Source organism: Microcaecilia unicolor, chromosome 3 (genome assembly GCF_901765095.1).
Source record: "Microcaecilia unicolor chromosome 3, aMicUni1.1, whole genome shotgun sequence".
Lineage (NCBI taxonomy): Eukaryota > Metazoa > Chordata > Amphibia > Gymnophiona > Siphonopidae > Microcaecilia > Microcaecilia unicolor.
The window spans coordinates 21,302,154-21,326,092 of NC_044033.1; the positions used below are offsets into that span (position 1 = coordinate 21,302,154).

General features: G+C 43.6%; 1 protein-coding gene across 1 annotated transcript in view; it reads left to right on the forward strand.

Moving 5' to 3' along the window:
* Positions 1-23,939, forward strand: part of BICRAL (BRD4 interacting chromatin remodeling complex associated protein like) — a 190,277-nt gene that overhangs the window by 112,305 nt on the left and 54,033 nt on the right. Inside the window, exon 5 of the mRNA XM_030195782.1 lies at positions 16,714-18,414. Coding sequence (XP_030051642.1) covers positions 16,714-18,414 — 1,701 coding nt within the window. The remainder of the gene's footprint in view (positions 1-16,713; positions 18,415-23,939) is intronic.

The following is a 23,939-nucleotide window of genomic DNA, read 5'->3' on the forward strand; positions in this document are numbered from 1 at the left end:
AGGATTCGTTTATTATTGCAGATCCAAGTGGTAATGAGTTTAAGCCGAGAATTGATGGAAGAAATATCTTTAAGGTCTGATGGGTTGCTAGAACATAGTATTTATATGTCATTGGCATTCACAAACATGGTAGGAAGAGTCAATGATACCTACAGAGTGTAACCGAGTAAGTAAAGCAGAATGGTTGATAAGATCAAAAGCTGCCAAGAGAAATAATACGTACTGAGACTTATCAAGAAAGTATCGCATAACGTTCAAAAGAGCTAAGAGTGAAGTTTTGGTATATGATATTGATGGAATCTGGTTTGATTGGGGTATAAAACATTAGTTTTGGAATTCAAAGCAGTAAATTGTGAGTTGATAATAGATTATACTGTTTTTGCAAGAAAAGGTAAGGTGGCGATTGGCCTATAGTTAGATGGATCAGTACCTGGAAGTTTGAGATCTTTATTCTTTGGATATATAATAGCATTCTTCCTCATCTGAGGAACTGATGCTATTGAAAGAGAGAGGAAAATCATGGACTGGAGGAAAAGGATCAGAACAGTGTGATATTTTTTTACCAGAAAAGTGGATTATAGGTCTAATGAAGAGAAAGTGGATTGCATTTGTGAAATAGTTTTGGATTGCTCAGCAGTAGATGGGATACAAAAGCTAGGTAAAGTGTTGTGGAAGAGTGTATTGAAGTCTGAAGTGAGGGGGGAGAGGGTAGGAGATGGGTAATATTGAGACATATGAAGTTTTTCTATTTTGGATTAAAAAAATCAGCTAATGATTGTGATGGAAGATGTCTGTCTTCCTTTTTTGCTTTGGTGATTTTTGAGGAATAATAGGTTTTTGTGGCTGCAAGTATCGCTTTCTTCTACGAATCTGCCTGTGATTTATAGTTAAAAAGAGACGAGGCAGAACGTGAATAGATCCATTTTCTTTCAGACTGATGAAGTTGACGCTTTAGAAGTATTGTTAGTAGTATATCATGGTTCAGAATGACGTATAGTACCAGTGGTTTTGTGTTCTACAGGAGGGGTGAGTAGATTGTAGATTATGTTCAGATCAGTGTTCCATAGTGTCTAGCAGGGAGAGTTTCTAACCTCCCTGGATCTCAAGGAAGCATTCTTATTCCCATTTGACCTTCCCACAGAAGATTTCTGTGATTTGCAATCCTTGGAGAACATTATCAATTTATGACCATGCCATTCAGCCTTTCCACATCACCATGGACATTTTTTTTCAAGGTCACGGTAGTAGTGGCAGCCTTCCTTCGCAAGGATGGATTGCAGGTTCATCCATGCCTTGACGATTGGCTGATTTGTGATTCTTCCTATCAAGAGAGTCTGTAAGTTCCATCCAAGATAGCTACTCTTCTTCAGTCCTTAGGATTGCTATTTAATTACCAAGAGTCAGTTGTTTCCAACACAAATCTTGGGAGTATCTGGGAGTGATATTCGACATAAGCTTAGGAAAGACATTTCTTTCTGTTACTCATTAGCAAAAGATTCACACCCAAGTCAGGATCTACTTTTCCTTCCATGTCCCAGGGTCTGGAAATATGTTCAAGTTCTGGGCACAATGGCCTCTATCTTGGACATTCTTCCATGTACCAAATTCCACATTAGACCATTTCAGTGGTCCCTTCGCAGCTGTTCATCTTCATCTCTCTTGGACTCTCCAAGCCAAGCTCATCCTCAACTGGTGGATTCAGCGCAGCCTTCCACTGACAGTTCAGAAGTTCTCTCTCGCTCTCTCTGCATGTGGCTATCTGCAGCTCGTATGCTGCTAGGGCGTGCTTTAGCTGGATGCAGCAGATTTTGGATTACTTCCAGAAGTCTGACGGTTGGCTTCCCACTGAATTGCTAAACATGGAGACGGGGCTATTGTACTTGTCGGATTTCTTGTATGACTTGATTCGAGTGTCAGCCAAGCAGATGATTTTACTGGTCACAGCCCGTTGTTTGCTGTGGTTGTGCCACTGGGTGGCAGATACAGTTTCAAACAGCGGCTGGCTAAGCTCCCTTTTAAGGACAAGCTGTTGTTTGGTGAGGTCTTAGCGAAGTTGGTAAAAGACCTGGGTGACTCAAAGACTCAGTGCCTTCCCGAGGACAAGTCTAAATGTTCTTTCCGGTCAGGTCAGGCTCACCCTCGTTTTAAAGATACCAGGTGCTATCGTCTGGGGTGGCCTAGTTTTAATCAGAGATCCGGGTATCAGCCCAAGCAGGGTTTTGGAACTCCAGGCCTGTCAAGATCCTCCATATTTCTTCTGAAGGGATGACAGTGCGCATAGTCCCATCATTTCTTCCTAAGGTCGTTTCTGCTTTTCATCTCAATCAACCTTTTTTTTTTCCCACTTGCTTGACATTCGTCGTGTACTCTTGCACTATTTGGAAGTGACCAACGAGTTCCGTTGGCCAAATTATTTGTTCGTGCTTTGCATGGGACCTGAAAAAGGTAATGCGGCTTCCAAAGCCATGATTGCTTGCTGGGTCAAGTTGGCTATCTTGTCCGCATATTTACAAGCAGATAAACCACTTCTGGCCAGATTCCGGGTGCATTCTACCCGAGCTGTTGCAACTTCCTGAACGGAAGCCCATCTGATCTCCCTAGAGGAAATATGGAAGGAAATATGGAAGAAACATAGTCTTCCTTGCATACCTTTTCCAGACACTACTGTTTGGGTGTCTCCATTTGGGCGCATCTTTTTGGAGTTTCAGCACTATCTGTGGGAGCTTCAGGTTCCCACCCTACTTAAGAACTGCTTTGCTACATCCCACAAATCTCTGGATTCATGTGCTGCTGATGGTAAGGAGCAAAAATTTGTCTTACCTGATAATTTTCTTTCCTTTAGTAACAGCAGATGAATCCAGAGGCCCACCCTGTTTTTTTTCCAGTGGTTCCTATCGGTTAGTTCTATTGAACCGTGTTGCTGCATTTTTACATTTTAGATGGACTGTTATGATTGGTTTAGGTGTTTGCAATTCTTGGTTTATCACTTTTCCCTTTGGGAAATGAGAAATGTTATAATTCTGTTTCCTTCTGCTTTGTTGTGAGAAATACTGACTGACCAAGGAGCATTCCATCCTATATGACAGTTCAGTTCAGCACTCTCTATCTCCACCTGCAGGTAGATGGTCACAACCCACAAGTCTCTGGATTCATTTGCTGTGACTAAAGCAAAGAAAATTATCAGGTAAGACATAATTTTTTGGTCTCCCACTGAATATCCGATATGCTATTTATCAGGTCAGTGGCTCTGTCTGGCTGGTTAGATAGCTTTGAATATTGGGGGTATGTTTTTAATTGCCTCATAACGTTTATAGAACTTCTCCCTTATTCTATAAATGGGGTGGGATCTATTTCACATACTAGCCTTTTTAATATGCCTTGACTTTGCATACATAGAAGTCTAGTGGAGTGTAATTTCAACAGTGGATATGCCAGCCATAGAGAATTTTTAAGTCTAAATGCTTTGAACAAAATAATCAGGATCGTAAATTTGATCAATATCACAATTGGAAGCCGATGCAGTTGTTGTTCCTCAACCAAACCACAACAGTATGTGTGAATAGAATGTTTTCTGAGGCTTTCTGTGTGTCTAGGGGTACGCGCCAGGGGTGTCTGCTATCGCCAGTTTTATTTAATTTTTTCATGGAACCGTTGGCCATAGCAATTCGGCAATCTGATAGCATTGAAGGGTTCCATGTACTGCCTTCCGAAATAAAGCCATCTTTATATGCTGATGACTTAATAGTGCATGTTACATTCCCATCAATTCCTTTTTTGCTTGCCCTGGTAGATCAATTTGGCCCTGTCTCATAAGGTAAACTTGGAAAAGACTGAGTATTTTCTTTTGACAAAACAAGTTTGTAGAGCTGGTGTGGATTCTTTCTTTTTTAAGTGGTGGGCCTCCTATTTGAAATATCGGGGACTTTGGTATGGGGCTACTTGGGATACTCTGGAAAAAAATGTGGACTCTGATTGGTTCCCTTTGAATTTATCTTGGTGGAGATGTATGGAGACAATTAAAATAGTAAAGACCCCAAAATTAAACTGTTTTAGGAATGTTGCCTTTACCGTTCCCTAAAACATTTAAAAAAATTTTTTTATGGCGGGGTTTACCGTTGAAGATTGCTATGTGGAAGCTGCAACAATCAAAGTAGTTTGAAGGTATTAATCTTCTGAAATTCGATCATTATAACTTAGCCTTATTATTAAAAGCAAGGGGGTTGTTGGTTACAAGGACAAGATGATATTCTTAAGCCAACTTGGCTGTTGTTAGAGGAAACTCTAATGGCACCGATTCCACTAAAGTATTTAGGTGGAATGTATTCTTATTCAGGGGGTAAAGGTTTCCAGTAATATCAGAAACTGTGCAGGATTTCATAGGCTGGAGCAGCTGTATAAGAGGAACCAGCGCATTGTGGTAGCTATGATAATCTGGATTAATTCAAAAATGTTGGTATTGCAGCATAAACAAATTTGTTTTTTGTGGCAGCTTTTCCAAGATGGCAGTTTCAAATCAATTCAAATCTTAAAGGAAGAATTTGGCCTTCCCGATACTCAATTCTTTGCATGGCTCCAGTTCTGTGTGTAATGTGTTGAGAAGTTTCCGTGATTGATTTGGGGCATTTAACATAACATAACATAACATAACATAACATAACATAACATAACATAACATAACATAACATAACATAACATAACAAATCTTATATACTGTATCTAACCAAAGACTCAGAATGGTTTCCAACAGAAAAAAAAAGAACATCAGGCTTAGAAATACAGAATCCAATTACAATAAAATACCAAAAATAAAGAGCATCAAATACAAATTAAGAAAAATGTTTAAAAAACCAGTATTTAAGTAACTTGCAAAACTCAGTTGGTTTCAGTCCAAATTTCAAATGTCAGGGCATTCCACAGGGGAACTCCTGCAAGATTAAAAAGTTTCTTTGTGGATGAAACCAGCTTTAATTTGAAAAAAGAGGAAACTGTAATTTCTCCAAGAACAAACAGGCCTATAATTCTCACATGTGGGTAGCACAACCCACATTGCCCAGTCCGGAGCGTCTATCAAGCTGAAAAGAGCTTTGTGGAGCAAGAGACGTGCCACTGTGAATGTGCGAGTGCCTTCCTGCCAACAGCGAGAGCGCAGGACCACCAGTTCTTTTTTTACCACGGTGGAGAGCGGACACCATTTTACCTCTGCCCCTCATAGCCCAGTTCAGATAGAGCTTTGGGCGAAGGCCAAGAAGCATCGGCATCGATCCTCCTTGACACATGGTGCTGGGAGCTCTAGGGCACCGAGGGATTTGGCACCCAAGAAGCATTGGTGCTGGGAGGACTGCTCCTCCACCATACAAGAGGTGCCGATACAGCGGTCTCCACGGAGCCAGGACTAGCCTCCCATCTCACCCCAACAGTTCTGCAGACTGTCTCTGAGCTGACACCCCAACCTTTTCTGGTGTCGGACCTCAATGAGCGCATCTGGGCCTTGTTCCCTGAACTGCTGGCTGACTTTATTCAACAGAGTGCATCAGCATTGAGGGTGCTTGCACCTGCCATGCTTCTAGTTGCAGCCCCGCTTGGCCCTCAGCCTGCGGAGAGGCCTCCGACGCTGGTGTTACATTTGGCCTCAGCGTTTACTGCCTCTCAAGTCGGCACTCTCTCGACATCAGTGGAGGAAGCTTCACTGAAGTCGATTCGGGAGCCGACTCTCGATGCCTCTCTTGGACATATGGTTCCTATAGGTTGAGGCAGGCTCAGTCTTGGCCTTCTCCAGAGGAGGTTTTGGCTGATACTGATGAGGAGCACTCTTGGGAGTCACATGATGACCCTCGATATTTCTCAGAGGAGGAGTCTTATGGGATACCATCTGACTCCTCCCCTCCACAAGAAAAGAGAAAGTCTCCTCCAGAGAGCCTTTCATTTCCTTCTTTTATTAAAGGAAATGGCGGCTGCCATTCCATTTCCTTTGGAAGTGGAAGATGAAACCAGGACCAAGATGCTCGCGATCCTGGACTATGAGTCCCCTCCTGGAGAGGCTGTGACAGTCATGCTTCACAAGATCTTACAAGATGCTCCATGTGGAATTGGGAGTCCATTTCATTTTAAGTATTTATAAACTGCTTAGACCTAAGTAGTTTACAGTTTCATTTTACAGGTACTGGGTCTGTCCCTAGTGGGCTTACAATCTAAGTAGTACATTCTATTACTGTTGTACCTGGAGCAACGGAGGGTTAAGTAACTTCTCCAGGGTCACATGAAGTTGCAGAGGGAATTGAACCTGGTTCCCCAGGATCTCAACCCACTGCCAACCATCAGGCAGCAGTGGGAATTGAACCCAGTTCCCCAGGTCTGCAACCCACTACACTAACCATTAGGCCACTCTTCCACTCCATGTACCGGATTCAGAGTACCCCTGGGTTTGATAAGCCTCAGCTGCCTCATCATTCTCTGGTGGTTGAATCTGTCCTCAGAAGAGTCAAGCGTTCTAAAGACTATGCTTCTGTTAGGGCAGGGAAGCTAGAACCTTGGAATCTTTTGGGTGTAAGATGTTTCAGACCTCTATACTCGTATCCCATGTTCAAACTTACTAGCTGTTTACGAGTGGGTACTTGCGGTGTGCAAGCTGCTAGATTTGGCAGACACTCTTCCTCCGGAGCAGGCCAAATCATTTCGCCAGTTGGCCAAGCAGCAGAAGGCATGTCATAACTTCTTGGCCAGGGGCGCATACAACACTTTTGATGTGGCTTCCAGGATCTCTGCCCAAAGTATAGCGATGCTTAGACTCTCATGGCTGCATGTCTGTAATTTGGAACTGGCAGCTCAGCAGAGGTTGACAGATGACCTGTTCTGGGGATGGGGGAACAATCTTTTTGGAGAGAAGGTTGAGGAAATCGCTGACCAAATCAAGAAACATACTGATACCATCCATTCTCTCTCCTACCGGGCGCCTTCTGCATCTGTCTTCTCCTCTAGGAAGATTTTTGGCAAGTTGAGGAAGGGTGCCTACTACTCGTGCAGAGATGTAGGTACACTGCCTCCTCTCGCCTGCCTCAACAGCCTCAACCCCAGTGCACTCATTCATGTCAACAGCGTGCGCTTAAGGCCCCAGTAACTCCCCAGTCGAAGCAAGAGGCAAGCTTTTGACTGGCTCCAACAGAGCATAAATGCAGTACCAGTGACTGTACCAGACAATTTGCCAGTGGGGGGAGGCTGAAGTTTTCCACGAAAGGTGGCCCCTTGTAACCTTCGACCGGTGGGTTCTTCAAATAGTCTCTGTTACTCCTTGTATTGGTGACAGCGACTACCAAATTGTCTACCGAGAGCTCATTAGTTGAGCCCTCAGCATGAGCAAGTACTTGCAGAGGAACTCTCAGCCCTTTTGAAGGCCCATGTGGACAAGCTCGTTCCACAAGGGCAGGGATTCTAGTCCAGGTACTTTCCTGTGCAAAAGAAGACAGGGGTGATGCATCCCATCCCAGACCTAAAGGCCCTTAACAAATTCCTGGTCAAAGAAAAGTTCAGAATGTTTTCCCTTTGCACCCTTTTCCCCATGATTCAGGAAAATGATTGGCTATGCTCTCTGGACTTGAAGGATACTTGCACACACATCCCGATTCTTCGAGTTCACAGGAAATATCGCAGTTTCAGCTTGGAAACACAACACTTCCAGTACTGCTTGTTGCCTTTTGGCCTCATGTCAGCTCCCAGGGATTTTACCAAATGTGTAGCAGTAGTCGCAGCATTGCTATGCAGACTGGGAGTCCATGTGTTCTGTTATCTGGACAATTAGGTTTTTTGCGCATTCAGTTTCAATTTATTGGTCAGAACCCAGGTGCTAACAGCAGTAATGCCATTTGAGTTGTATCTTTGTTTGATGCTGTCACTGGTAAGAGAAGCAGGATGCCATCCGCATAGGATAATATTAGTTCGTTAAGACCCAGGTGTATTGAGGCAAGGGATGACATAAAGAGATTGAACAGGATAGGTTTGAGGGGAGATCCCTGCAGGACCCCGCAGTTAGGAGACCAGTAGTTGGAAGGTTGGCTGTTTTGCTTGACAGAATAGCTTCGATTTGAAAGGAATTCGTTGAACCATTTGATCACAGTTCCTGTTATTCCTATCTGATCCAGGCATTCGAATAGCAATGAGTGGTCAACCACATCGAACGCCGCCGATATATTGAATTGAAGAAGAATTACTTGGTTGCCTTTGCATAGATGTTGTTTGACATATGTAGTTAGAACTAGCAGCAATATTTCCGTACTGTTTGCTGATCTGAAGCCAAATTGTGACCAGTGTAATATAGAAAATTTTTCCAGATATAGAGTTGTTTACTAATGTAGGTTTCTAATACTTTAGTAAAAATGGGTATTCTTGCCACTGGATGGTAGTTTGCAGGCAATGTTACATCTAGCCTAGCTCCCTTCAACAGTGAAGTGAGAACAATTTTGCCCATATCAGGAAGAAGAGAGCCAGTTTTTAACAGCTCATTGAGATAATTGAGTAACCAGTTTACTGCTTCCATAGGGATGGATTAGAGTAGGTGTTTTGGGCACTGATCCAGGGAGCAGTTGGCTCGGGAGCATTTCAACAGTAGTGATCTTTCATCCTCAACTGTTAGCAGTTGAAAAGATTCTCAGTTTTGGTCAGTTTTGAGTCCTTGGATTGTAGGATCTTTGGCGATTGAGCCTGAACTACAGCTTAGACTATTATCCTCTGTTGGAGTAGCTTTAGATAGTTCAGACCTAATTTTGAGGATCTTATTCGCAAAATGATCAGCTAGGTTTTGTGCAGGGACATGTTTTCTGTGAATGTTCATCATCATTAATGGAAGCTAGTTTTTTTAACTAACAAGACAAGTTTTTTGTTGTCAAGATCATCTTGACCTATTAGGCTGCTGTAGTATGAGATACAGATATCAATGGTGAAATCCAGTTGGAAGTGGTCAGACCATGGTACTGGCTTCCATTTGAATGAACTGATCAAGCTATTAGGATAGGAAGTCATGAAGTCATAATGTATGACCTTTTTGATGAGTTGCGCCCGCAGAGAATGTAGTTAGTTCGCAGTCCTTTAGGAACAATTTGAAGTTGTGGACATTGGTGTCCGCATCATTTTCCAAGTGTAGGTTTAAGTCTCCCAGGAATATAATTCTAGAAAATTGGGACATTGTAGAGGAAGTAATCTCTACAAGTCGAGGTTCTGCCTTGGACCAAGCTCCTGGAGGACTGTAAATGAAGAGTAGGGCAATTTGATTTGCCTCTTTGAATCATCACAGAATTTGCACAGCACGTATTCTAGTTCAGGGAAAACCCCAGAACTAACTAAAGACATGTGGAAACAACTCTTAAATACAAGAGCAAATCCACTGCCTGTTTTACCCTGAGAGTGAAGAATACCATAACCAGGTGGATAGATATGAGGCAATATCAGACAATCAGCTTCTGTGAGCTATGTTTCTGAAATAAACAGAAAACCCAGATCTGAAGATTCTAGCAGATCCCTGAGTAAGAGAGCCTTGTTCTTCACAGATCTGACGTTGATATAAATGGCGGGGCAGGAGTGAGTTGAGACTTGTGTTCCAAAGGGGAGACTTGTTTGGATAATTTCAAAAGGTAACAAGTTTTTTTAGGCCATTTAGTTCTGGTCTGTAACCATATACTAGTGTTCTGATGGTATATATTGGCATTGTCTAGCAGGTATCTGACATTGCAGTTTCTTTGTACAGTGTTTTCTAGACAGATTATAGATTATGGGGATAGGATTAGGCACTAATGGGCCGATGATTGGAAGCAAACGCAGGCCCTAGAGGCTGTTAGCGCCATACTAGTGCCTGCGTTTGCTACCACCCCATGATCAGAGCCCCTGAGCGTTGAAACAACGCGCTCACAGGCCCTGAATGCAACTAGTATGCAAATGCATGCAAAACAGGGCTAAACATATTCATCCCCAATGATCAGCGACCAGTTTCTCATATGGTGTGATGCCCTGCCTAGCGCATCCCAGGAAGCATTGGGCAGGGCTGGGTGCTGCCATTTGGCAGGCGGTGCCGATGGAAAAGGAGGGAAGCCAGAACCATCTTAAGGTAGGGGGTGGGGGAATTCTGTGGCCCACTGGGCCACCAAGGACATTTCAGGAATTCTGGGGGGGGGGGGGGGGGGTTAGGGGGGCTGGAGAACCCTCGGATCTTCAGACACCCCCTGAATCTGTGTTGGGGGGTGGTCAGGGGGACCGGAGGTCTGCCGGACCTCCAGCCCCCTGTCGCTGGGGGGGGGGGGGGGGACACGTTGGTCACCCACTGGGACACCAGGGACATCTGAGGGATGCTGGGGGAGGCTGGAGACTCACCGGATCTCCATCCTCCCCTGAAACTGTGTCGTGGGGGGGGGGGGGTTAGGGGGACTGGAGGTCTACCGGACATCCAGCCCCCGTTTTGCCTGGATTGGGGTAGGGGTAGTTGGGGTCTGGTGGTCCCATGGACCTCCAGCCCCTGTGTTTGACAGATCTGGGCTTTTGACAGCCCAGACCTGTCAAACAAGTGCGGGAGGATTGTGCTTCAGCGCATGCTCAGGCACAATCCTACCACACTTCTACCCCATGATCAGAGAGAATAGCATGCTTAAATTTGCATTCAATTATCTCTGATCATAGGTCCAGTAGCGCCTCGTTCTGTTCCAGCGCTATTTTTAGAGCGCTTTTTGGAACAGCTCGGGGCTTTTGATCATTTGCCCATAAGTTATCTGGTAGGTTGCTGCCCGACATGCTCAAAAGGGCTAATCAAATCCATGTAAGCCACTTCATTGAGATAGCTTTTGGAGCTATTTTAAGTTAGTCTGGTTTAGTGCTCTTTATCTGTCCTAAATGTGCGCTGTTAAAGACTTCAGAACAGAGTCCTCCCTGAGGGTAGAAGCCACTGATGGTGAGGAGAGGTCATGGAGGCATATTTTCAAAGCACTTTGGGAGGCTAAGTTCCATATGTTTCTATGGAACTTTGGGAGGCTAAGTGCTTTGAAAATAAGCCTCATGGTGTCTCAGGAGCTCATAAGGTGGGGAGATGTGGATGTGCCATTGTGGCTAGGGTTACCATATGTCCGGATTTACCTGGACATGTCCTCTTTTTGAGGACATGTCCGGGCGTCTGGATGGGTTTTTGCCAGTCCGCCCGTTTGTTCAGGCCTATCCTAGCCTCCCCTTCCCTTACTATCTACTGCCCTGGTGGTCTAGTGACCTCTTCAGGACAGGAAAGAGCCCCCTCTTTTCTGCCTGGAGTGCTGCCCTTGCCCTGCATCCTGTTGCTGTGACGGTCTCGGGATTCAAAATGGTCTCCAAGAGTTGAAGTCTCGCGAGGCTGCTTCAACTCTCGGTGGACATTTTGAATTCCGAGACCGTCAAAGCAACAGGATGCAGGGCAAGGACAGAGCTCCGGGCAGGAAAGAGGGGGCTCTTTCCTGCCCCGAAGAGGTCACTAGACCACCATGGCAGTAGATAGTAAGGGGATGGGAGGGGAGGTGACGGGGGGGGCAGGGGAGGGGAATATGTGACCCAGGGGGAGGGGAATATGTGACAGGGGGCGGGGTGAGGATGCGAAAGGGGCGGGTTTAGGGGGGGCAGGGGGGGGCGGGACATGTGTCCTCTTTTTGAGAGGACAAAATATGGTAACCCTAATTGTGGCAGACTCCAAAATGATGCTGTGACTTGCTGTTATTAGGTAGGGTTCATGCTTCAAGCTGCCATTCTTCCATAATCAGTCATGCAGCAGTAAGGGAGAGTTTAGAGTGTGTGAGAGGCCACAGTGTAGCTCTCATGTAACAGAATTGTCATTTTCCTTTGTTTGATGTTTGAATTATAGTTACAAATATAGAACTGAGCAGGACGGGTATTTGTAAGAGTAGATTAATTGGTTTTAAGCACTCTGGTTTCTCTTTCAAGCTGCCATTTTTCCATTGCCAGTCGTACAGCTGTGAAAGGAGTGTTAAGAGTGGGCAACAGGCCACAATGTAGCTCTCATGGTTACAAATCCAGATAATTCTCTTTATTCAAGTTGCAGGCTTGGAATTACTGCAGGCAATAGAAAGGGGAAAAGGAGGGGAGCTGAGCAGTTCAGTTAACTGAAAGACAAAGGAGAGTAATTGACCTTTAGCACTCCTTGGAATGCAGCTAGGAGAAATGCTAATGCAGTACTGTTTTTAAATCTCCACAAAACTTGATAATTATCCTTAGATATCTTTTTCGTTGCTTAAATAAACTGTTTAGCTTTTTTTCTAAATTCACTTAAACAGTTTTACTTAAGTCAGTATTTATTTAAGTTAAAAGATTATACAACAATCGATGCAGATAAATATTCAGGGCACAGATCATTCCTAATCTTAAAAACTAAGAATAAGGTCTTAAATTGAATTCTAGCTTGCACAAGTAACCAGTATAAAACCCTTAACCAAAGGAGTAGCATGGTTATATTTGGTTTTATAATAAAGTAATTGGGCAGCAGTGTTCTGAAGTAGCTGAAGCCCGAGGTAAACCCCAAAAAAGAGAATTATAGCAATCTGTTTTTGAAGTAATCAAGGCCTGAGCCAATTTCTGTATTTCATGTAGTTGGTGACTGCTTGCTTTATTTGACAAATATATTGCATCAAAAGATGTGGCTTCCTCTATTTATAAATTTTTACAGGCTTATTGATATGCAAAAGGTTTGGAAGCATGACTTGCAGTACTTGCTCTCAGACCGTCAATGGTAGTTTTTTGGTCACATGGTCCTCATACCTCCACATCAGCTTTGATTACTCAATCACTTTTTTTTTTTTGGACCCCTGTTAAGGCCAAAAAAATTGGGCTATATCAGGATGATTTATGCTGGGCTTGTAAGAGATCATTTGGGACTTTGTTACACCTCATTTATAAATGCCCTAATGGTCAGAACTTTTGGACTAGTGTTTGGCATAACATTTCAGTATTTTTGCAAATTAATGTCTTATGTCCTTAAAGGTAGCTGTCTGGAAATCTGTGTTTCTTCCTAAAGGTGTGCCTAAGGTTAACAGACAACTTTTTGATTTTTTTGGTTTCTGTGGCCGTTAAACTTATTGTTAACCATTGGAATAATTTGGGTGACTTTTAAATGTACATTTATGGTAGAATTGGGTTAGTTTATTTAAGAGTTATGAGAAGATTTCAGAACAGAAGCTTGTGTCAGGCACCATTAAAAATTGCAGATGGGAGATGCTGGATAGGTATATGTTTACTGTTTAATGGGAGGAAATGTTCTTATGAATTGTTCAAGACTGTTTTATGTTGTTTATAAGCTGTAATTTTGAAAATCTTAATAAAGACATTCTAATTTAAAATAAAAAAAAAAAGAAGTCTATAGTGATGTCACAATCTCAATTTGTAGGCGGCCTTTCAAACAAAATAAAACATGGAAAAGAAAATAAGATGATACCTTTTTTATTGGACATAACTTAATACATTTCTTGATTAGCTTTCGAAGGTTGCCCTTCTTCGTCAGATCGGAAATAAGCAAATGTGCTAGCTGACAGTGTACAGTGGGGGAAATAAGTATTTGATCCCTTGCTGATTTTGTAAGTTTGCCCACTGACAAAGACATGAGCAGCCCATAATTGAAGGGTAGGTTATTGGTAACAGTGAGAGATAGCACATCACAAATTAAATCCGGAAAATCACATTGTGGAAAGTATATGAATTTATTTGCATTCTGCAGCGGGAAATAAGTATTTGATCCCCCACCAACCAGTAAGAGATCTGGCCCCTATAGACCAGGTAGATGCTCCAAATCAACTCGTTACCTGCATGACAGACAGCTGTCGGCAATGGTCACCTGTATGAAAGACACCTGTCCACAGACTCAGTGAATCAGTCAGACTCTAACCTCTACAAAATGGCCAAGAGCAAGGAGCTGTCTAAGGATGTCAGGGACAAGATCATACACCTGCACAAGGCTGGAATGGGCTACAAAACCATCAGTAAGACGCTGGGCGAGAAGGAGACAACTGTTGGTGCCATAGTAAGAAAATGGAAGAAGTACAAAATGACTGTCAATCGACAAAGATCTGGAGCTCCACGCAAAATCTCACCTCGTGGGGTATCCTTGATCATGAGGAAGGTTAGAAATCAGCCTACAACTACAAGGGGGGAACTTGTCAATGATCTCAAGGCAGCTGGGACCACTGTCACCACGAAAACCATTGGTAACACATTACGACATAACGGATTGCAATCCTGCAGTGCCCGCAAGGTCCCCCTGCTCCGGAAGGCACATGTGACGGCCCGTCTGAAGTTTGCCAGTGAACACCTGGATGATGCCGAGAGTGATTGGGAGAAGGTGCTGTGGTCAGATGAGACAAAAATTGAGCTCTTTGGCATGAACTCAACTCGCCGTGTTTGGAGGAAGAGAAATGCTGCCTATGACCCAAAGAACACCGTCCCCACTGTCAAGCATGGAGGTGGAAATGTTATGTTTTGGGGGTGTTTCTCTGCTAAGGGCACAGGACTACTTCACCGCATCAATGGGAGAATGGATGGGGCCATGTACCGTACAATTCTGAGTGACAACCTCCTTCCCTCCGCCAGGGCCTTAAAAATGGGTCGTGGCTGGGTCTTCCAGCACGACAATGACCCAAAACATACAGCCAAGGCAACAAAGGAGTGGCTCAGGAAGAAGCACATTAGGGTCATGGAGTGGCCTAGCCAGTCACCAGACCTTAATCCCATTGAAAACTTATGGAGGGAGCTGAAGCTGCGAGTTGCCAAGCGACAGCCCAGAACTCTTAATGATTTAGAGATGATCTGCAAAGAGGAGTGGACCAAAATTCCTCCTGACATGTGTGCAAACCTCATCATCAACTAGAGAAGACGTCTGACCGCTGTGCTTGCCAACAAGGGTTTTGCCACCAAGTATTAGGTCTTGTTTGCCAGAGGGATCAAATACTTATTTCCCTCTGCAGAATGCAAATAAATTCATATACTTTCCACAATGTGATTTTCCGGATTTAATTTGTGATGTGCTATCTCTCACTGTTACCAATAACCTACCCTTCAATTATGGGCTGCTCATGTCTTTGTCAGTGGGCAAACTTACAAAATCAGCAAGGGATCAAATACTTATTTCCCCCACTGTATATAAGTGAAAACATTCAAGCATTACTATGACAGTCTGACAGGGTGGGAGGATGGGGGTGGGTAGGAGGTATGCAAGGGGACATCAAAGCATATCATTGATATTCTAACAGGATGGGTGTGGATAGGTGAGGGGTGGGGTGATCAACAGAGACATACAGCTTTATGGTTTATAATGGGCTAGGAACCCCAGATCTTTGTTAAGTCCTTTCTGTTGGGTGTTAAAATATTCAATCATTCTGACTTCAAAGGTCTTACGTTCTTGTATGGTTTTAAAGTTACCTTTCAGGATTCTCACTGAGAAGTCACTGGTACAGTGTCCTGGTCCTGTAAAATGCTGACCAACAGGTGTGGGAGCCCTACTGGCACCAGTATTGTTCATGTGATGGCTATGTAAATTGAATCATGTCTTAAGCATCTGGCCTGTTTCTCCAATATAGCATCCTTCGTTACATTTTTTACACTGAATGATATATACCACATTGGAAGATGAGCAAGTGAAAGATCCCTTTATGTTGAATATCTTTCCTTTGTGGATGACTTTGGGGTCCTGTGAAATTTTTTGGCATAGTTTGCAACTGGATAAATTACAGGGAAGTGTGCCCTTCTGTTCCTTTTCAGTCTGTGATGGAAGTTTACTTCTGATTAGCTTGTGTTTTAAGTTGGGTGGCTGTCGGAAGGCCAGTACTGGTGGGGATGGGAATATCTCTTTCAGTAATTCATCCTCCTGGAATATTGGTTGTAGATCTCTTATGATTTTCCTCAGTTTTTCCAGCTCTGGATTTTATGTCACTACAAGGGGGATTCTGTCTGTGGATTTTTTCTCCTTGTACACCCCCATCCTCCCACCCTGTCAGACTGTCATAGTAATGCTTGAATGTTTTCACTTATATACACTGTCAGCTAGCACATTTGCTTATTTCTGATCTGACGAAGAAGGGCAACCTTCGAAAGCTAATCAAGAAATGTATTAAGTTATGGCCAATAAAAAAGGTATCATCTTATTTTCTTTTCCATGTTTTCTTTTGTTTGATTTTTATTGATAACCTTAAGAGTGGACTAACACGGCTACCACACTCCTCTACTTAGGCGGCCTTTTAAACTAATTTTTAGCATGAGATTTTATTGTCAATTTAGAATCTAAAATAACACCTAAGTATTGTTATTGTGCTGTTTGTCATTCACCAACATGCTCTGGATTACAATGGTAGACCTTGTCTGTGATATTAAAATCCTGGATTTTCTTGTAGCTTAGACTCGAGCAATTTAATCTGAGTCAATTAAAAATATTTTCTAGTGTTTTGTATATTGTGTGCAAAGAATCTGCAACATCATTCTGGATGTAAGAAATAATCTGCATACATTTGAAAAAATAATCCAAGATTGAATATAATATCACACAATGGATACGTATACATGTTAAAGAATATCGCAGACAAGACAGAACCCTAGGAACCTCTTGCCTCATTGCAGTACATTCAGAGCAATGTAAATCATACCTCACCATCTGATATCTTCTCTGTTAAGTATTATCTAAACCTTGTACTTCTAAGAGCACAAAATGATGACTCTTTCTTGTTCCAGAATACTGATTCAAAGTCATCCAGTAAAGGAGGAAGCATTCAGCTTGGAGAAGGATCCAGTGATGGACTGCAGCTGTCAAGTAGCCTTCAGTTTCTTGAGGATGACCTTGAATCTTCTTCTTTACCTGATCTCAGTGAGGATCAGCCTTTCGATATTCTTCAAAAATCCCTGCAGGAGGCCAATATTACAGAACAGAATTTGGCAGAAGAAGCATATTTGGATGCCAGCATAGGTTCTAACCAACAGTTTACACAATCTCAGCTTCATCCTTCCTCCTCAACACCCTTTACTCAGGCTTCTAATGTTTGTAACTACTCAGGTCAGACACTGCATCCCATAGGACTTACTCATGTGCCTGTTGTACAGCATCCCGTTGGAGCATCTTTTGCAAGCAATACAGTGGGTGTGCAACATGGTTTTATGCAACAGGTGGGAATTAGTGTTCCCAATCAGCATTTGTCCAGTAGTAGCCATATTAGTGGGTCTGGGCAAATACAGCTAATTGGTTCATTTAACAATCCGCCGTCTATGATGACCATTAACAACCTTGACGGATCTCAGATTATTCTGAAAGGCAGTGGGCAGCAAGCATCTGCAAATATGAGTGGAGGACTGCTAGTTCACAGACAGACTCCTAATGGTAACTCAATGTTTGGAAACTCAAATTCAAGCCCAGCAGGACAGACAGTAACTGTTCCATTTGGCAATGCTAATTTTCAGACATCTTTGCCTGTCCATAACATTATTATACAGAGAGGTTTAGCTCCAAATGCTAATAAGATACCTATTAATATCCAACCAAAGCCTATTCAAATGGGCCAGCAAACTGCTTACAGTGTGAATAATTTAGGAGTACAACAGCATCATATACCACAAGGAATTCCTTTTACTTCAGCACACTCCCCTCAGAGTTCAGTAGTTGGTCCTCAAATGAATACCAATATTGCTAGTCAACAAAATACAAGAAAATCCATCACGGCACAAACAGTTGGTAATACGGGAGGTAACATTGTTATCCATTCTCCAATGGGGCAGCATCACATGCATCATAATCAGTTTCTGATTCCTGCAGGTCTCTCAGTAAATTCTAACTCAGTTCAACATGTCCAGGCCATAAATGGACAAATTCTTCAGACCCAACCAACGCATCTTGTTCCTAGTCAAGTTCCTGCTGATCATGTTATGCTGAACAGAAACTCTACCAGCTTAGTCAGGGCTAATCAGCCTTATGCAGGACAGATGCTGAACAATCAGAATGCTGCTGTACAACTGGTATCTGGTCAGGCATTCACAGGTCCTGGAAACCAAGTTATAGTAAACCATGGAACATCTCAAATTGTTGGTGGGCAGATGCCATTGCAACAAGCATCTCCTACATTATTGCATTTATCACCCAGTCAAAGCAGTATCTCTCAAGGTAGACCAAATTTCACTACATTATCGACTGGACAGCCTTCAGTGTCCAATATGGCAGTACCTAACCGGTTCACTGTTGTCAGTTCTGGCACAGTACATCATAATTTGGGGCCACCTCTTCAGACTGTTGCATCAGAATCAAATTTTGTTGGAGATCAACTTGCCCATCAGAACAGAACCCAAGTTTCAGTCAGCGTATCACATCGTCTTCCAGTGCTCTCTTCCAAATCTGCATACAGTCATACCCCAGTTGCAGTAACACAGCAGCCACATTCCTGTTGTCAGGTATGTCTAATTAAGTATCTGTTGAATCACAGGAACTGCATTGTTATGCTTATACAGTATTGCATTTGTGTACTGAAATGTTAATTTTTTTTGCTATGCTTGCTGTAGACATTTTGTCTTTAAAATATTTATTAAAATATTATAGGGTCCTTTTACAAGCTGCAGTAAGAACTAATGTGCTTACTGCATCTTTAAAGGGCTTACTGCGGGACGATATGCACATACTACCCACGTACTGAATATTTTAACATTTTTTGCTGAGGGGGCATGTCTGGGGTGGGGGGAAGCAGACTGGGTGTGTCATGAAATGCCTAGCCACCCACCTGGGTTTACCCCACAGCCACTTCAAGGTATCTCCAGCACAGCTCAGATATGCCTGTACCTGCCGCTCATGCACCCTCCTCCCACCGATTGGGTCACATCTGCCTCTGGGCGAGTCTCCCGCTCTGAAATTATCCCCAGTGATTTTTAGGTTACTAGAGGCCACACTCCCAGTGGTCCTTCAGTTCCCAAAAACTCCCTTCAGTTCCCTTCAGACTCAACACACAAACTACCAGGATTCTTTATCAGACCAGACAGGCAGAATGACCAAAAAATTGTGTTTATTCTCATAAAAATACTGAACAGTGGACAAAAATGTGCAAATAGCAAACAGTAACAAGTAACTGAAAAATGGATCAATTATAACACTAACTAAACATTTGCATACTGGCTAAACAGTACCTGGGAAAATCAGGCATATAATTGTTCACAGAGTCTTAGTAGAGAGATCTGTCTCCCTCTTCTTCCGGGCTAAGACTGAAGCAACAGCCAGCATCTGCTGGGAAATTTCAAAACTCTATGCCAATCAGAGCCCAGAACAGTCATTTAAAATAAAAACTGGCTACATCACTACAGGCACTTCCTATTATCTGTGTTCCAAATAAAAGAAAAAGAAGTCAGTCCTCGGTAACAGCTTTAAGCATAAACATGCACCATCTGTTGGCCAAATAGGAGAAATACACTTCAGGCATAATTAAAACAGGAAAATATCCAATACATTTTACAGGCTTAAAACACACTATTTCTTCACACATCCCCCCATAAGAGAGAGATCCCGGACTGCAGCCTCCATAGATCGCTGATCGGGTCTCAATAGTCCAATGTCAGGGTGGTTCTGGCTCTTCCTTTCTGGAGAGGCCATCAGTGTTACTATGTTCACCACCTTTCCGGTGCTGTATGGTGAAGTTGTCCATTTGCAGAGACAGGCTCCACCAGAGTAGCTTCCCATTCTCTCGTGAGACCCTCTTTGCCAGACCAATGGATTGTGATCTGTGATGACAGTAAAGTCTTACCCATACAGATATGGTTGTAACTTCTTAGGGGCCCATACAGAGGCCAGGCACTCCTTTTCAATAGTGGCATAGGCTACGTCTTTGTCAAAGAGCTTGCGACTTAGATACACAATGGGGTGCTCCTCCCCTCTGCTATTCACTTGACTGAGTACAGCCCCAATGCCATATGCCGAGGCATCAGTCTGTACCACAAATCTTTGTTGGTAGTCAGGTGCAGCTAGTAGTGGATCAATGTCTAATGCTGTCTTTAATGACTGGAAGGCCGCTTCACACTCTGGTGACCAGGTAACTATTTGGGGTAGTCTCTTTTTAGTCAGGTCAGTTAAGGGCTTGGCTAAGGTACTGTACTGAGGCACAAACTTCCTGTAATACCCCGCTGTTCCAAGGAAGGCCAACACTTGCCTTTTAGTTTGAGGAGTGGGCCAAGTTTGTATAGCTTCTACCTTAGGTGGTTCAGGCTTCTGCTGTCTACCTTCCACTCTGTGCCTTAAATATTGCACTTCTGCCATCCCCACCTGGCATTTGCTGGGTTTTATAGTCGGGCAGGCCTCCCTGCTCCAGTCCAGTACTCCACTCGAATGGATCAGGTGGTGATTCCAAGTCTGATACACAACAATATCATCAAGATAAGCCCTAGCATGCTCCTGAAGTCCATCTAACAGACGATTCACTAAAGACTGAAATGTACCAGGGGCATTTTTCATTCCAGAAGGCATTACAGTAAACTCATACAAACCAAATGGGGTAATAAATGCTGATCGCTCCTGAGCAGCAGCTGTTAGGGGGATCTGCCAGTACCCACGGCTAAGGAGCCAGGTATTGGGCCCCAGCTAAATGGTCTAGTAACTTAGCCATCCGGGGCATCAGATAGGTGTCAGATACAGTACAATCATTAAGTTTCCTGTAATCCACACAGAAGTTGGTTGTGCCATCTTTCTTGGGAACAAGAACTACAGGAGAAGTCTAGGGAGTATGAGACTTCTTGATAACACCTAGCATCTCATCAATCTCCTGCTTCATTTGCCTTCCCACCTTAGTAGATATTCAGTAGGGACCCTGCTTCAGCGGGTCATGGCCACCCGTCTTTACATTGTGATTAGCCAAATGGGTAAGTCCTGGTTTAGTGGAAAATACATCAGCATACTTTTGCAATACTGCTTCTAACTGCTGGGTGGGGGGTTAATTGCTCTAATACTGTCACTCTCCTACCAGTTATGCAACGTGTTTGAGGGACACTTCTAATAAAACTACAAAAAAGTACAAAAAAGTGGAGAAAAAAAGACCTCAGGTCACTCGGCTAATCCTCGTTCTTAAAGGACAAGCCTTTTGTATAATGAGGAGGCCTTATCAGTCATGGGTCTCAAAAAAAACTCCACTTAATTTCTCATGAATTTCAAGTCCCAACAAACAGATGCATAAGAGACACTGTTTTCATATACATTCAAGCTTGGCAAGAGTACTTATCTCAATATGTGAATGCTTAGAAAGTCCAGCCGTATCCAATATGTTCTTGACATTCAAAAGGTCCCGACAGGGAAGTCCTGTTTCGCTAGATATAGTCGCTGCTTCAGGGGAATCTTCCACAATATACGCAATCCCAAGCCTGTAAAATATCTCCGTCTCCAATCTCACTGGAACAGAAAATGGCGCACTACAATTTGTTGTATAGATCCCTCTGGTAAAGTCTTTGCTAAGAGGTCAGGTATGGGCTCACTATCCTGACACTCTTCTGGTAATCTGCATACAGCTTACACCATAGCTGTGTGATTTGCATAGGCCTTTAACATATTTATATGAAAAGTGCGCTGCTTTCTGTCTTGAGAGTCCATAGGTATAACATAGTTTGTACCATTCAGGCGCCTTATGACCTTGTAAAGTCCCGCCCAATTAGCTTGAAGTTTATTCTGGCAAACTGGGACTAAAACAAGTACCTGCTGGCCCTCATAGAACTCTCTATTTTGGGCCTTAAGATCATACCAGGTCTTTTGCTTAGTTTGGGCTGCCTGCAAGCCCACAAGTTCTTCTAATCTCTGCCACATATTAACTACATATTCAACTACATGGGTGTCAGAGGTATCAACTTTCCCCTCGCAGTGTTCTCTTATTAGTTCAAGGGGCCCTCTCACTCTCCGGCCATAAAGCAACTCAAATGGGAGGAGAACCCTTTAGACTCCTGAGGCACTTCTCTGTATGCAAAAAGTAGGTAGGGTAAGTATTTTCCCCAGTCTCAGTCTCCTGTTTCTACGAAAGTCTTTAACATGTGCTTTCATGTACCATTAAATCTCTCCACCAACCCATTACTTTCAGGGTGATATGGTATGGTACATACAGATTTCATTCAACAGTGTGCCCACAGATTTTGGTTCATAAACTGTGTCCCTTGGTCTGAGACCATTTCTCGTGGATATCCTACCAGGGAAAATATTTCTAGCAGGGCAGTGGCAATTTTCTCTGATTCTATGGAGGATAAGGCTACCACTTCAGGATATCTGGTAGCAAAGTCCACCACTGTCAATATTTATCTTTTCCCAGTCTGGCTAGGGACAGCTGAAGGCCCCACTATATCCACAGCTATTATCTCACTGATAATGGGTAAAGGTTTCAGGGGAGTTCGGGGATGATCTTGGGTCTTACCCACTCTCTGGCATGCATCAGATGTTTGACAATAGTCATCTACAGTTTAAGATACTCCCAGCCAATAGGCTGGGTCAATCTTGTGCATATGCGTGTCACCCTCTGATGTCCTGCTAGTGGAATGTCGTGTGCAATCTGTAGAAGTTGTTCTCTGTATGCCCTGGGCACTATAAGCTGCTTCCCTGCTGTCCAGGACCTACAACAAGCCCCCTTTCCATAGGATATGATCTTTACCAGTCTCATTGGTTGGCTGACCAGCCCTCTGCCTCAGAGCTTCCAGGTCAGGGTCAGAGCGCTGTGCTTCCTGAAAAGCATGTCTCTGTCTTATATCAGTATTCATATCTGGAAGGGTCTCTGCTGGTGACTCTGACAAATCAGGGTCATCAGTCTGATCAATAGGTGTGTCAGTTAAGTCAGGCTGTTCCATACTCATGGCCTCAGTCACCTCTGGAACTGGTGCTGCTGGAAGCACTGAAGCGCCGCCTTCTGTCGCTTGGTCAGCTGGTTCCACCTGGACTGACACAGGATCTAGAACTGGAGAAGTGATCTCTGCTGCTGCTGCTTCTGCTTGTTGGGCCACCCTGGCCTGACTACAGGTCACTATTGCGGAAATGCTGATTCCGCTATCAAGGATAATGTTCATTGGACCCATGTCGATCTTACACAGCATTGGTACCAGCATATTTTTCATTATGCCTACTTCTCTGTATCGAGGCTTGGTACCCCAGTCCAGGAATACTCGAGCAATGGGTACAGTCTCTCTGGATCCATTGGCTGACACTACCTCTGCAGTGTGCTCTGGGAGAATAGCGTCTTCGGCACTAGCTCTGGTCATAACAAAGTCATGCTAGAGCCAGTGTCCACAAGCCCAGTCACCTGGGTCTGGTTCTCAGTTACTGGAGTACTGTAGTGTTGTGGAAATCCATCTGCTTCCTTGCTTGATGAATGACCAGTAACATTTTGTGCAGTGGCAACTGTGTGGGCCTCCTTCATGGTACTGGAGCTACCCATGAAAACCGCTAGCAGGAACTGGAATGCTCTTTAGTGTAGTCTTGGGATTATCTGGGCAATCTGCTTTGAAATGTCCTATACACCCACACTGATAACAAGAATGCTCATGCCTAAAGTCTTAGGTTTTTGGGGAACACTGAGGGTTTGCTGACAGTCTCTGAGGTGGCAGAGATATTTGGCTTAGGGCCCTGGCTGCCCTTAGATACTGGCTTCTGTGGATATGGACAGCAGAAGCCAGAGATGGTTGGCCATGAAGATGTCAGCCAACTTAGCTGCCTTCTCTGGAGTATGGGGCTGGCGATCTTGAACATGTTCCCTCACCTCTAGATGACAATGCTGAAGAAACTGCTCCAGGATCATCAGATTTTGGCTGTCCTCTAAGGTTTTAACTTCAGCTCCACTGAGCCACTGCTGGTGCTGGTATCTTAACTGAATCACAAACTCGCTGTGAGTATCATCCATCCCCTTTTGCAAAGTCTGGAACTTTAGTCTAGGTCTTGGGGGGAATGGCATAACAGTTCAACAAAGCCTTACACTCCTCCTCAA